Here is a 14,387-nt window from a genome sequence, read left to right on the forward strand (position 1 = left end):
GGGCTGTAGCCAACCCCCTTTTGTGGGACCTCTCTGTAAGCAAACAGAAGGCAGGGTAGAAGGATGTCCCATCTTCGCCTAAGCTTTTCAGGTAAACCCTTGATCATACCCTTGAGGGTCTTGTTAAATCTTTCAACAAGCCCATTGCACTGTGGATGGTAGGGTGTAGTAAATTTGTAATTAACACCACACTCCTTCCACATAGCAGTCAAGTACCCAGACATGAAGTTTGCACCTCTGTCGGAGACAACCTCCTTTGGAAAGCCCACTCTTGAGAAAACTCCCAGGAGGGCTCTTGCCACAACAGGCGCTGTTGTGGTCCTTAGGGGAATAGCTTCTGGATACCTGGTGGCATGATCCACTACCACCAGTATAAATCTGTACCCAGAGGCTGTTTGGGGATCCATTGGTCCAACAATGTCAATCCCTACTCTTTCAAAAGGTTCCCCCACCACAGGTAGTGGTATGAGGGGGGCCTTTGTTGTGCCACCTGATTTGCCACTGGCTTGGCAGATCACACAGGAGCGACAAAACTCCTTAGTATCTTCTGACATATGGGGCCAGTGAAAGTGAGGGACAAGCCTGTCCCAAGTCTTGTTCTGGCCTAGATTTCCTGCTAAGGGAATATCATGGGCTAAGGTAAGAAGGAAACCCCTAAAGGCCTGAGGTATGACCAACCTCATGGAAGCACCAGGTTTGGGGTCTCTACCCTCAGAATAAAGGAGTCCTTCATCCCAGTAAACTTTATGGGTACCTGTAGCATTCCCAGCAGCCTCAGAAGCAGCTTGCTGTCTGAGGGGTTCAAGAGAGGGGCACTCTAACTGAGCCTGCCTCAAGTCTGCCCTTGAAGGTCCCCCTGTCCCAAGAAACTCAACCTGGTCAGGTTCAAGCTCTTCTAGGACAGTTCCTTCAGGGGTCTCACAATCAGCTTCCTGAGAAGGCTGATCATCACCTGAGGGCAGGGGGAAGGCACTGCCTTAACCCTACTGCTCTTTCTCTTGGGTGATACTTGGTCCATAGTTACAGGATCCAAGACCTCTTCAGTTTGGCACTTTTTGGCTTGTGACCTGGTCACAGCAAGGACATGAGCTGATATGCCTAACATCTCTGCATGAGTCCTATACTCCACCTCTGACCATACTGAGGATTCAAGATCATTGCCCAACAGACATTCAACTGGGAGGTCTGCACTAACCACAACCAGTTACCCCTCCCCAGGAGAAGTTAACAACTTCCACACTATGTGTAGTAGTGACGTTGCTTGCATTGGTCACCAGGTAATTATCACCCAGTACAATCTGTCCAGGGTCCACAAAGTTAGGTGTCACCATAGTGACACTGGCACATGTGTCCCTGTAAGCCTGAGCCACTTTGTCATTGATTAAAGGTGCCTGTACTTGCCCAGAGTACTGGGACTCACAGGTGAGGACATAGCCCTGTCCATATTACAGGCAAGAACAGCCTGAGTGGGGATCCTGACTAGGCCAGAATCCACCTCAGTACCCATGGTTAACCCCACTATAGCCTTGGGTTGAGAACTACCACTGTTAACTGTACTAGGGGGTGCAGCTGCCTTAGGGGTTACAGTGGTAGGGGCTGTACCTTTCTTGGTGCACTCACTAAACCAGTGAGAGGCAGATTTACAATAATTACACCAAGGTTTCTTTGGACCTTCTTTCTTCTTCTTCTTAGAAGTTTGGGACCCCCCTTCATTAGAATTTTGGGGGCCTGATGAAGATTTCTGGTCTTTTTGTTTCTGATCCCCACCTTTTTGGTCTGCCTTTTTCTGATCACCACCTTGGTTCTGGGGTTTCTGCTTAACCCGGGTTCTGACCCATTTGTCTGCCTTCTTTCCCAATTCTTGGGGAGAGGTCAGATCTGAGTCAATCAGGTGTTGGTGCAACAACTGGTTCTGACAAATGTTAAGAATTTGCTCTCTCATGATCAAATTATACAATCCTGTATAGTCCTTAACTTTACTTCCCAGCAACCAGCCTTCCAGAGCCTTAGTGGCACAATCCACAAAATCAGTCCAGTACTGAGTCTGTGTCTTCTGGGTATCTCTGAACATCAACCTGTACTGTTCAGTGGTTAGGCCAAACCCATCAATTAGAGCACTCTTCAGGACAGTGTAATTGTTAGCATCATCATCACTAACTGTGAGGAGCTTGTCTCTTCCTTTTACTGCAAAGGAGAGCCATACGATTGCTGCCCACTGACTTTGGGGGATCTGCTGTACTTTGCAGGCCCTCTCCAAAGCAGTTATCCATTTGTGGATATCATCCCCATCTCTATAGGGGGGCACAATCTTACTCAGGTGTCTATTGTCATAGGACCTGTCTTTATCCTTAGGGATATTGCTGCCACCAGTGGAATCTAATCCACTTAACCTTTGCTCCCTTGCCAAAGCAAGTTTTGCTTGGGCTAGGGCAAGTTCTTCCCTCTCTATTCTGAGTTGGACTTCCCTCATCCTTGCCTCATGTTCTCTCCTTTGAGAGGAATTCATTCCCCTCTGAGAACCTCTAGAGGCATTGGAGTGGAGAGATTCACCTGAGGGAGATCTTTACCTCCTATACCTCTGGTTAAACCCACTTGAAGGCCTGAATGGGGCGGTCCCATTCTCGGCCCCAAATAGGCTTAAGTTGGCCTGGCTAAGTCTTCTAACCTGAACCTGGCCTTGGCTAGCCTCCCCATCTTCAGAGTCCTCTGCCTCCACATCATCCTCATTATCTTTGATAGTAGGATCAGTGGTATCCTCTGTTGAGGGCAGGACCTCATCTGCATTGCCTGTAGGACCTGAGCTAGAGGATTTCTGAGCATCATAACCTTCTAGGATTTCCATCAGGTGCTGAAGGGTAGGGTTAGAACCCTGTTTCAACCTCCTTGTGGTACACAAGTGTCTCAACTCTTGGAAGGTGAGTATTTCATATCTTGAGGGTGCCCTTGGAGGGTCACTCCCCACAGGTAGAGTCACACTTGGCTCACCTGTGGCAGACATGATCTAGTGAGGTGTGGTGTGTGCACCTACCTACACTAAGTGTTTCCTACTGAACCTCCCTAGGAGTTGTAGTGAGGGTGTGCTAGGCCCTTTGGTTTACAACAACTAAGTTCAGTAGAACTAAAGTATTCTAAGTCTTGTTTTATATGTACCTATAGGTACCTGTATGATCTTTCAAATGATATTGAAAAGATTACAATTGGTAAAACAACAGCAAGCTCAAATCCCAACCGCTGCTCACCAATGTAAGACGTTGGCCTGATATGTGATGTCCACTATTCTAGTGGGCCCCTTGTATCATTCCAAACAACCCTTATGGTGATGGTTGTAAAGTCAACCTTATAGAACAGCTATCCTAGTGGTAGTATGGACAAAGCAGTCTTAGGCTAAACTCAAGAGGGCATGTGAAGCCAGCTGTTGTACCATATGTAACCCCTTTAATACCAAGTGAAATTACACCACACAGGTTGTATATCAAAATATATATGTATTTATTTCTAACACAATCCTCTGAACTCTTTATGAGGTCAGAGGCACCAGCACATTACAAGATACTCAATTAAAATACAATAAGTTGCACAAAATACAGTAATGCCCTAGGGGCACTTCGAACCATATACTAAAATATTGGTATAAGAACCACGTCACGAACAAAGGAAAGGCCCAGGGCCTGGAGAATCGCTGGGGCTACGCTGTACTACCAAAGGATAGGGAGCAGGAGGCCCACGGGATGCGCGTGCAGTGTCTTTACACGCACGCAAGTTACCATAGAGTTAGAATGGGAACGAAAGAATTGGAAACTAGTTCTTTTAGGACACTTCCGGATGGACTAGGGAAAAGCTACTTGAAACTAGGACACTAGGATAGTAAATACCCACAGGAGTACCGAAATACTCGTGTTACCTCACCCACAGGAAGCGGGTGCATAGGTGTCAAAGTGTGTAGGGTTTCGTCGCTGATTCCTATGGAGCCTTGGAGAAAGATGCTGCAGGCGACCAGGAGAGAAGTGTCCGGGTGGATCCAAGGGCAGTACCTGAAAGCAGAGGGGACAGAGTCTAGGTCACTAGCCAATGACCAGGAAGGAGCCAGGCGATGTCGCGAAGCAATCAGGTGATGTCGTGAAGCTTGTCTCTGCAGCCACGTGGACCAGGAGGTGTCGACGGCAACCAGGAGCTGGATACGGACTGTCCCACGAAGGCTCTCGCTGTCAGCGGTGTCGGCTTCCGGATTGGAGTCAACAAGCCTTGGCAAAGGCAACCCATGCAGGAATCGAAGATGGCTTCTTGATCAGACCAGCAAGGTCTGATGGGCTTTTCCTTTTCAGGGAAGCAGGGGCCAGTCTGGCGCAACCAGACCAGCGTTGTAAATTCAAAGGTTCGTCGTCACAGAGGCCACTAGCCAACGGGCAAGTGACCGGACAGATGCGTCGAGCAGGAAAATGCAGAAGGGCCCCACGCAGAACTCGTGGAGTGTGGAGGGTTGATCTTCGGTGCAGTTGGTGCTCGGGGCTGGGGCTTCTCAATCCCCAATGCACAACTTCGAGGGTGCCTCAGAAGTTGCACGGAAAGCAATTCGCTGGCTTTCCAAGATGGCTGGTCCCACGTTTCTCGTCGCCTCCACGGGTCTCAGCTCTGCTGTGACTATGGATCGGGCTGTTGGAAGTCTGGGTCTTGTCAGGCTCTGTGCTCGGGCTCTGGCAGGAGCGTCGACAAAGCAAACCGTTGATGGCTTGATGGTGCCTGCTTGCACAGGGTGGTCACTCCTTGACCACAAGGGAGATTCTTCAGTCGTCTTTTTGCAAAGTAGATCGTCGAAGGTCCAGAGTTTTGTTTCAAAGTTTCAGTCAGGATAAATCTAAAGTCTTGGGACTCAGCTCCTACCTATATACCAAATTTAGGGGCTGGATTACCTGCTAGGTCCATCCTATGGGTGGGACTCAGGAAGGGGGTGGTTACACCCCTTTCCCTTTGTCCAATATCGCGCCAGAGCTGGGGCTGGAGTGCCCCAGCACTGGTTTGAACTGGACTATGCATGGAACACCTTGTGTGTCCCAGGCAGTGTCTCATTTCATTCAGCCCTCCCTGCCCCAATACACTATGGCCTGTCTGGGGTGGTGCTAGCACCTCCTAAGACAGGAAACCTATTGTCCAAGCCTCCCTCGCTGGAAGGACTCCCAGCAGCAGGAGGTCAGACTTGTGTCTGTGGCAGCAGCATCCATTCTGTGATGCTGAGGCTCTGGTTAACTTTAACTGGGATTAGTAGTAACAACATGTTTTCTCCCTCTAGAAGGGTGGAATGCTACCCCCGTCGCCAGAACTGGCGAGGGGGTAGTATTCCAAAGCGTATGACACCTTACACGACATGTTTTGATAAAGCCAAACCAAAGTTAGCATTTAACCGCGAGGTTCATAATGCACTTAGGAGTATATGGTATGGCTATATCCTAGAACAGCTATAAGGACATGGTTCCGAAAGCTTCAGACAGGCTCAGCTCATGCTAGAGCACTATCTCACATAAAACCAAGCACTCTGCCTCCAGGATTGTTAAGGCCTGCAATAGGAGTGACTTATAGGTGTATATGTTGCCAGATAAAAGGTTAGATATAGGTATACTATATCTAAACAAGGGGTGCTTACACGACCTTGCCCAAGCTGAGTGATCAGCCAGTTGTGTCAGTTTGGATGGCCAGCCAGGGGTGGCAAAAGATATGCTGCAGCCCCTGGTAGGCCTTGGGTGCAACTATGCCCTGGGTACCTATAGTACACTGTACAGGGACTCACAAGAGTGACCCAAATCCCAATTGGTGATGTACCTAAAGTACTTGGTGTGAAATTTAGAGAGAGAACAGCAGGGCTGTGGGTCTGATTAGCAGGCCCACAGCCACATTAAGTCGAAAACCAGTGAAGCAAAAAGCAAAAAAATGGGGTGACCATAGGAAAGCAGACCCTACTCTCCTACACAGGCCATGCAAACCATTGGAGGATTGCAACCTCTGTGTGACTCCTCTCATGCTATAACAGAGCTACCTGGGATGGGATATATGAGCGCATGGAACATCTTCCAGAGGAATACCGGAAGAAGGGGGAAGATATAGTTAATAAAGGGAAGATCATTTCAAATGAAACCATCAAATGTGCCTTAAATGGAGCTGACAGGGTGGCTAGGGGTATACATACTTCGATTATGCTCAGAACAGAAGGCAGGGTGGTAACACATTTCTGGCTACCCTGTAAGCATCTATTTGTAGGGTCTGATGCTGCAGATTCAGATGCACCCTCGCGCCTCCATTGGCAGGTATGGTGACAAAATACCTACAAAGCAGCATGGCTAACAAATCAAATTCTTATGAAGCAGACTATATCCTCCCTCCTTTCATGGCAAAAACAAAACTTTCTGAGGAACAAAGACTTTGATATTCACAATGCCTTGAGGGGGAGGAGAATCGATGCACAATGCCAATCTGGCTAAGAGGGGTTGGCCTAACGGCTAAGGCGCTCGACCTCGGACCTGGGGATCTGGGTTCGAGTCTCGGTAATGACGCGAAAAAAAACCTCTTGTGATTCTGGGCAAATCACTTAATCTCCCTGTGCCTAAAAAAATGAAAGTGTGTCCTCATGTAACGTAACTGGTGCTATGTAAAGCGCTCTGATACCTGATTCGGTTCGGGTCTAGTTCGCGCTATATAAAACTCTGCAAAAAAAAACAAAAAAATCATAAAGCTTCCTTGAGAAAACCAACTTGCAGAGTCCAGGCCTAACACTAGATGGCAGGAGTATGCATAGCATGTGAATCTGCAGCACTACATACTACGAATTGGTGCTTACTGGGTAAGTAACATAATTCTTACCTGATGCACATATTTTCTCAAATCCAAACACATTTTCTCAGATATTGCTTAAGAAATCCTTGAAAACCTATCATTTTTGCTGATTCTTCTAAATTACAAGCATGAGGATATAATTTGTGCTAATAGTGTACACTCTACAAGCAACTGATTTCCAAGCAAAGAAACTTTATGAAAACTATCTAATCAATAAGGACACAATGTATGCTCTGCAGCATAAGACAGTTCAAATTTTCCTTTCTTAGCTTATTTTAAGGGAAATAAAGGTGGAGCAAGGCTAAAGCTGGGGTTGTGTCAAAGGATGTAAGCACAATCAAAATTGCCCCTCATAAATATATTATCTTATATTATCTTATGTATTTTAGAGCACAGACATTGTACGTGTTGCCATTACTGTGTGAAAAGTGATCATAAAAAATCTGTTTCTTCCCCAATACAGCTTCTTAGTAGCGAGAACAGGTACATCATCCGGTCTGATGATATGCTCGAAACAGTTTACGGTGAGAGAGGAGAAATTATCAAAACGAAAGAACGACGACTCTTTATGCTAAATGATGTACTAATGTGTGCTACTGTCAACACGCGGTAAGTATCCTGTCTTGCTTATCATTTACACAAACGTCTCATCCCAAGTAATTTTTTCAATGTAAGACCACAGAGTTTAATGTATACAAATAATTTGCATTACAATTTCTTTCAACAGCAATTAGTATGTTATTTTTTGTTGTTTTTGTTTTTGTAGTTATACATGTATTTCCATTTCTCCACTCACAAGTCTAACTTGCACAGGGATTTCACAGTTCTTCAGCATAATCACTATAACAAAATCTTCCTTCTTGCTTGCCTTGGACCAGGGCAGCACAGTGGTTGTGTGCTTCAGCTTTGCTTGCTTACAATGCCCTCAGCATTTCCTCAACCAATAGCATCACCACCCCACTATGCTAAGACCTCAGGCAGAATACAATTCTTCCTTGCACTAAATCTTTGGTCAGCGGTCTCATTGACTTCTTCCTGACCCATGTCCATGATCTCCTTGCACAGAAAAACTAAAACACATGTTCGAGGCATATGAGCTGCAGATCACACACTATGCATAGATCGCCATTTGATGTTGGCCCTGGATGTTTGCACTTGTTTTTGTCTTGGAGAAGTCTTTGGAAGTCACAAGATAGGTGACTCCTCCTTTGGATGATAGTGCGCATGAGCATCAGCTCAATCTTCAGATTGTTTTTTTCCGCCATCGATCTCGGATGTGTTTCTCGTACTCCAGTTTGGTGCTGTTACCGATATAACTTTCGACGCGTAATCCTCACCCTTTCTACGGTATTGTCTTCGATCGTGAACCCTACTCGTCGCGCATCTCCCCAACGTCGAAGTCCTCGATACCGGTCATCGACAAGGGCCTTCGGGCCGACCTGGGCCTTAGCATCTGGCGCATGGAAAGGACTCCATTCAAGAAGTGTCCTTGATGTGGGTCGAAGTTTCCCCACACTGATCTGCATGAGGTGTGTAACCTCTGCCTTTCACCGGAGCACGAGGCCAGAGACTGTGCAGCTTGTGCCTCCGTCCGCTCCAAGAAGACCATTGGAGATCGTGGAGCTCGAAGAACAATGGCTCGCTCGTCGGCCTCCATGCCTGACGATATCTTCCAAGAGGGTGTCAACGTTCCAGAACAAGAGCGGGTCAAAATACACAGCGCCTCCGAAGCCGAGGACTCCGATATCGAGGACCTCACTCTGGCGCAGCGGGTCGTAAGTAAGCACGTCGACCCCGACCCCCTCCACACACCATCTAAAAAGGCTTCGGTCACACCTTCACCTTCGGGCCCAGGTGCACACTGAGAGACTGCTTCCCATGCCCCGCCCTAGGGTTCGGCGAATAAGCCTATTAAGCCTTCAGGCCACTCGGACTCCAGTCAGCCTGCCGTCGGTACCGAAACTCATTCACTCGCGCCGAACACTGCCTCTGCATCGAAGCACTCGGCACCAAAACCAAACACCGACCCTTCCACTCCAAAAAACACTCTGAGCCGGGCAAGAAGCCGCTCCCTAAAGATTCGGAACAACCTTCGGAGCCGAAAACTTCGGAACGGAAAAATCCTTCAGAACCCAAGAAAACACCGATTCCACATACAGAGACTGTAAAACCTCACAGTTCGAAGCCGAAAGACAAAACAGTGCCAGAGACTGTGCCCCGTAAGGCAGACAAACCCAAAAAATCGGCACAGAAGGACCAGCATCCATCTGAAGAGCTTTTTAGGCCAGATCCTAAACAAAAGACTCTTATAAAAGATCCTAAAACTGGTCAGCTCATCCTCAGCTCAAAGAAGAGACCACTGGATACGCCTGCACCGTCTCCACCACCAAAGAAAAGGGACATTGCCACTTCTCCACTTAGAATTCCTACTCCATCACCTCCTCCTCCCCCACCTTCTTCTCCAACTCACCTACCATACCATTCTCCTACACCATCCCCCCCACCAAGGGAAGATGATGATAGTTCAGATAACACATGGGAGGGGGCAGGCAAAGAGCCACCAGTAGACCTTAGTCCACCTTCTTCCCCTGATCCGTGGGACGATTACAACACTCCAGATGTCCCTAATGTCCCACAGGAGGATTTATACCCCTCTAGACCTTCACCTCCTGAGGACACAACAGGTTTTAATCAGCTTCTCTACAGAGCTGCAAAATACCATGGGGTTAACTTACACACAGACCCAGTGGAAGATGATTTCCTAATGGACACTTTTGACACGTCACAAAGATCCTGTTAGGGCTAGAGTTATCAACCCCAGGATTGAAAAGAAATACAAAGCTGCCCCTGCAGACCCAGCTTATATTAAAGGCCCTGTACCCTTAGATTCATTAGTAGTCTCTAATGCTAGAAAAATAGCCAATTCTCAGTCATCAGGTGATGCTCCACCCCGTGATAAAGAGTCCAAACTCTTGGACGCTTCTGGCAAAAGATCAGCGTCCCAAGCTGCTTACATATGGCGTATTGCCAACACTCAAGCTCTGCTAGCCAGGTATGATAGGGCACATTAAGATGAGTTAGAGACCCTATTACAGCACCTTCCCGACAAATATAAACATAGGGCCAATGACCTTATACAAGAGGGAAACGTGATCACTAATACTTCCATTCACTGTGCTCTTGACACAGCGGACACCGCTTCTAGAGCAGTGAACACAAGTGTCCTTCTGCGTAGACATGTGTAGCTACGCATTTCTGGGTTTAAGCCTGAAGTTTAAACTTCTATTCTAAACCAACCATTCGATCAGGAACACTTATTTGGACCTAACGTCGATTCATCACTAGAAGAAATGAAAAAGGACACTGACACAGCCAAATCCATGGGAGCATTGCAATCGCAAACTCCCAGACGGTCATTTGTCGCACCTTCTACAAGGGCACCTCCAGAGGCTACTCCTCTGACAACCCCTCAACCTCTTACAAGACTCCCACCCAGTCTACATTCACCAGAGGTTACCTATTCTAGACTTGAGACCCCTAAACCTGTACATACAATCAGACCATTTCCACATGGTCACACTGCAACAGGTTCTTCCTCTTCTTTCACAAGGCGACTTCCTTGCCACTTTAGATCTCAAGGACGCCTACTTTCATATTCCCATTCACGCATCTCACAGAAGATACCTCAGGTTTGTAGTGGACGGTCAACACTACCAATTCAAAGTACTCCCATTCGGAGTCACCACAGCACCCCGAGTATTCACCAAGTGCTAGCGGTAGTTGCAGCTCATCTCAGAAGGCAACACATTCACGTCTTTTCATATCTCGACGACTGGCTAATAAAAGCCAGCTCATACAGTCAGTGTGTACATCACACTCACGCCACGATTCAACTACTCACCAACTTAGGGTTAACAGTAAATCACGCAAAGTCTCATCTGCAACCATCCCACATACAACAATACTTAGGTGCCATTATAGACACCCGAAAAAGCACTAGCTTATCCCAGTCCAGCCAGGATAGTAAGCATGCAAACCCTAATAACCAAATTTCAGCCTCAACACTCTCTTCCAGCTCGAGTGTTCATGCAGCTCATAGGGATGATGGCCTCTTGCATATTCATAGTGCCTCACGCAAGACTCCAGATGCGCCCTCTACAAGAGTGCCTAGCATGACAATGGAACCAGGCTCATGGTCACCTGACAGATCTGGTGTTGGTAGACGGTCGCACTCATCGCTCTCTGCAGTGGTGGAACACCAAAAACCTTTCTAAAGGGCGACCGTTCCTAGAGCCAGTTCCACAGATAGTCATGACAGCAGACGCATCGCTCTCCAACTGGGGAGCTCATCTATTGCATCACACCATGCAGGATATCTGGACTCCTCAACAAAAATTACTCCACATCAACCATCTGGAGTTATTAGCCATATTTCTAGCCCTAAAAGCATTCCAAAAGCAAATATCAGGCAAAGCTGTCCTAGTCCGAACAGACAACATGACAGCAATGTACTACATACAGAAGCAAGGCGAGATACACTCACTACAACTCTCCCAACTAGCACAAAATATATGGATATGGGCTATTCCCCAGAACATTTTCCTCCGAGCCCAACATGTCCCAGGAGCGCAGAACAATATAGCTGATCTGTTAATTCGTCAAGTGCAACAGATTCACGAGTGGGAACTTCATCCGCAAGTTCTTCAACCGTTTTTCCACATGTGGGGGCAACCAAACATATACCTCTTCGCCACACACGAAAATGCCAAATGCCCAACCCATTGTCCAAAGGCAATGCAATATGGATGAATTGGTCAGGCAGATTTGCGTACGCTTTTCCGCCTCTCCCATTCATTCCACTGGTGGTGCGCAAACTACAGTAACACTCACTGACACTTATCCTAGTTGCTCTAACATGGGCCAGACAACCGTGGTACACAATATTGCTGGAACTATCAGTAGTCCCGCACCAAAAGCTACACCTCTCCCCACGCCTCTTAACCCAGAACCGTGGAGAGAGCAGACACCCGGACCCAGCACATCTCAACCTACGATCTGGCTCCTGAGGTCTTAAAGTTTGTTTATCTTAACCTTCCCTCTGACTGTATGAACGTTATCAAAGAAGCTTGACACCCCACCACTAGAGCCTGCTACACAGCCAAGTGGAAAATATTTGTTATTTACTGTAACAACAACAATATTAATCCATTAGATGTGTCTATTCAACACATCATATGTTATCTTTTACATCTTCAACGGTCTAGTCTAGCATACACATCTATTAGGCTGCACCTCAGTCCCATTGCAGCCTACTTACAAAATAGGCAACATCTATCTCTATTCAGAGTACCTGCCATTAAAGCATCTATGGAAGACCTCAAAAGAATAATTCCTCCTAGGGTACCACCCTCACCTGTATGGAATTTGAATATTGTTCTCACAAGACTAATGGGCCCTCCATTTGAACCTCTGCATAAATGTGAGTTACAATTTCTTACATGGAAATTCGATTTCCTCGTAGCCATTACTTCCCTTAGAAGGGTTAGTGAGATACAAGAACTCACTTTGCAAAAAACATTTTTACAACTCCATCATCACAAAGTGGTTCTTAAAACCAATCCAAAATTCCTTCCTAAGGTTATTTCTCCCTTTCATCTCAATCAGTCTGTGGAGTTGCCAGTTTTCTTCTCGCAACCACAAAGAGTTGCAGAAAGAGCTTTACATACACTTGATGTAAAAAGAGCCCTCCTTTATTACATTGAAAGAACAAAACCTTTTCGTAAAACAAAACAACTTTGTGTGTCTTTCTCACCACCTCATAAAGGCAACCCCATATCAAAATCTGAAATTGCAAGGTGGATTGTAAAATGCATACAAATTTGCTATCACTAAGCAAAACGCACATTATCTGTTCCTCCTAAAGCCCACTCTACCCGCAAAATAGGGGGCTTCAATCTCATTCTTAGGGAACATTCCCTTAGATGACATTTGCAGAGCAGCTACATGGTCTACACCGCACACATTCACAAAACACTATTGTGTAGATGTGCAAACAAAAACGCAAGCTCCTGTAGACCAAGCTGTACTCAAAACATTATTTCAAACTACTGCAACAGATACGGATGGTCGCCGCTAAGGATGGGTACTGCTATACAATCTATGCATAGTGTGTGACCTGCAGCTCTAATGCCTCGAACGGAAAATGCTACTTACCAGTATGCATCTGTTCTTGGCATGTAGAGCTGCAAATTCACACACGCCCTCCCGCCTCCCCAGCTACCTTTATCTGTTCCGGTATTATCTTAATTTGACACAGCATATATGGGCATCTTTTCTGTTTTTTACAAAACTCCATCATTTCCCTTCTGGCGAAAAACAATCTGAAGATGGAGCCGATGCCCATGCGCACTATCATCCAAAGGAGGAGTCACCTATCTCATGACTTCCTAAGAGTTCTCCAAGACAAAAATAAGTGCTGGCCCAACACCAGATGGTGATCTATGCATTGTGTGTGAAACTGCAGCTTTGCATGCCAAGAACAGATGCATACTGGAAGTACATTTTCCTTACTGAATCAAACATGGCAGTTAAACATGAAATGACATCTCTGATTTCATGCTCGTTATGCTAATACCATTGCGCTACTTGTCACTGGACAAAGATGGCGGGTGCTAATAAACTCTCTGCAGGAACCTTTATAAATTATTTTCAAAGCATTTCCCATACCTTATTTAAATCTATCACTCTCGCAAAGCCTTATGAAAGACTTATCTCTGTCCGTGAGTATAGGGTAAACGTTGTTTTATAATAGTAATAACATTGCAATGGTGCCTGACTGCCTCTCTAGTGATAATGTGTGTGTGCTCATTTGAACGTAACCTTGTTTGTGGCTATTGCTTTTCATGGCCCAATGAAACTCAGTGCAAACTACAAAATGGACATTTCTCCAGTACATTATTCTATCACAGGAAAATAATACAGTTTTCTCGAAGATGAATGCTAATTCTATTTGAGTATGAAGTTGGCACTACAACATAAAACAGTCATGGATACTATCAAATTATGCAGACCGTATGGTGACTGAGATTAAGTAAAATAAAGGAATTATATTGTGCTTTTTCCAGCTCTTACACCGATGGCAGTTGTAGGACATCTACTGGTCAAAAATACCTACTGAAATGGAGTGTTCCTCTTAGCCAAGTAGAGGTTATAGAATATGGAAGCAACGAAGAGCAAGGAGAAAGCTCCAGGTTTCCTCCTGAGCATGCAGCGGAACAAGTTATTGTCCATGCCAAAGCCAGTAAGTGCTCCTATTCATTCTTACAAGTAGAAGCATTGGCACAATGAAGGAGTTTTGTTTTGTAGACTGGCCTAAACAGCACTGAGCAGTACCAAGGAAATTGTACGAGAGACATCACCGATATATTTTCTACGGACGTTGAGGGCCAGTCGAGAATTATTTTGGGAAGGTCGTTTTCAAGCATGGTTTAGTCTACAAACTGTGTTATGTTATGTTAATAAAATGTATACAGCAGATGAATACCCACAGGTGTCTTAGCGCTTCCAGT

At 46.1% G+C, this 14,387-nt stretch overlaps 1 protein-coding gene across 7 annotated transcripts in view; it reads left to right on the plus strand.

Moving 5' to 3' along the window:
• ARHGEF10 (Rho guanine nucleotide exchange factor 10) overlaps window positions 1-14,387 on the plus strand; it is a 1,140,991-nt gene that overhangs the window by 579,058 nt on the left and 547,546 nt on the right. For all 7 annotated transcript variants that reach the window (XM_078647916.1, XM_078647912.1, XM_078647917.1 and 4 more), the window contains 2 exons: window positions 7,283-7,428; window positions 13,944-14,119. In XM_078647916.1, coding sequence (XP_078504042.1) covers window positions 7,283-7,428; window positions 13,944-14,119 — 322 coding nt within the window. The remainder of the gene's footprint in view (window positions 1-7,282; window positions 7,429-13,943; window positions 14,120-14,387) is intronic.

Source organism: Lissotriton helveticus, chromosome 6 (assembly GCF_964261635.1).
Source record: "Lissotriton helveticus chromosome 6, aLisHel1.1, whole genome shotgun sequence".
In the NCBI taxonomy this organism is placed as follows: domain Eukaryota; kingdom Metazoa; phylum Chordata; class Amphibia; order Caudata; family Salamandridae; genus Lissotriton; species Lissotriton helveticus.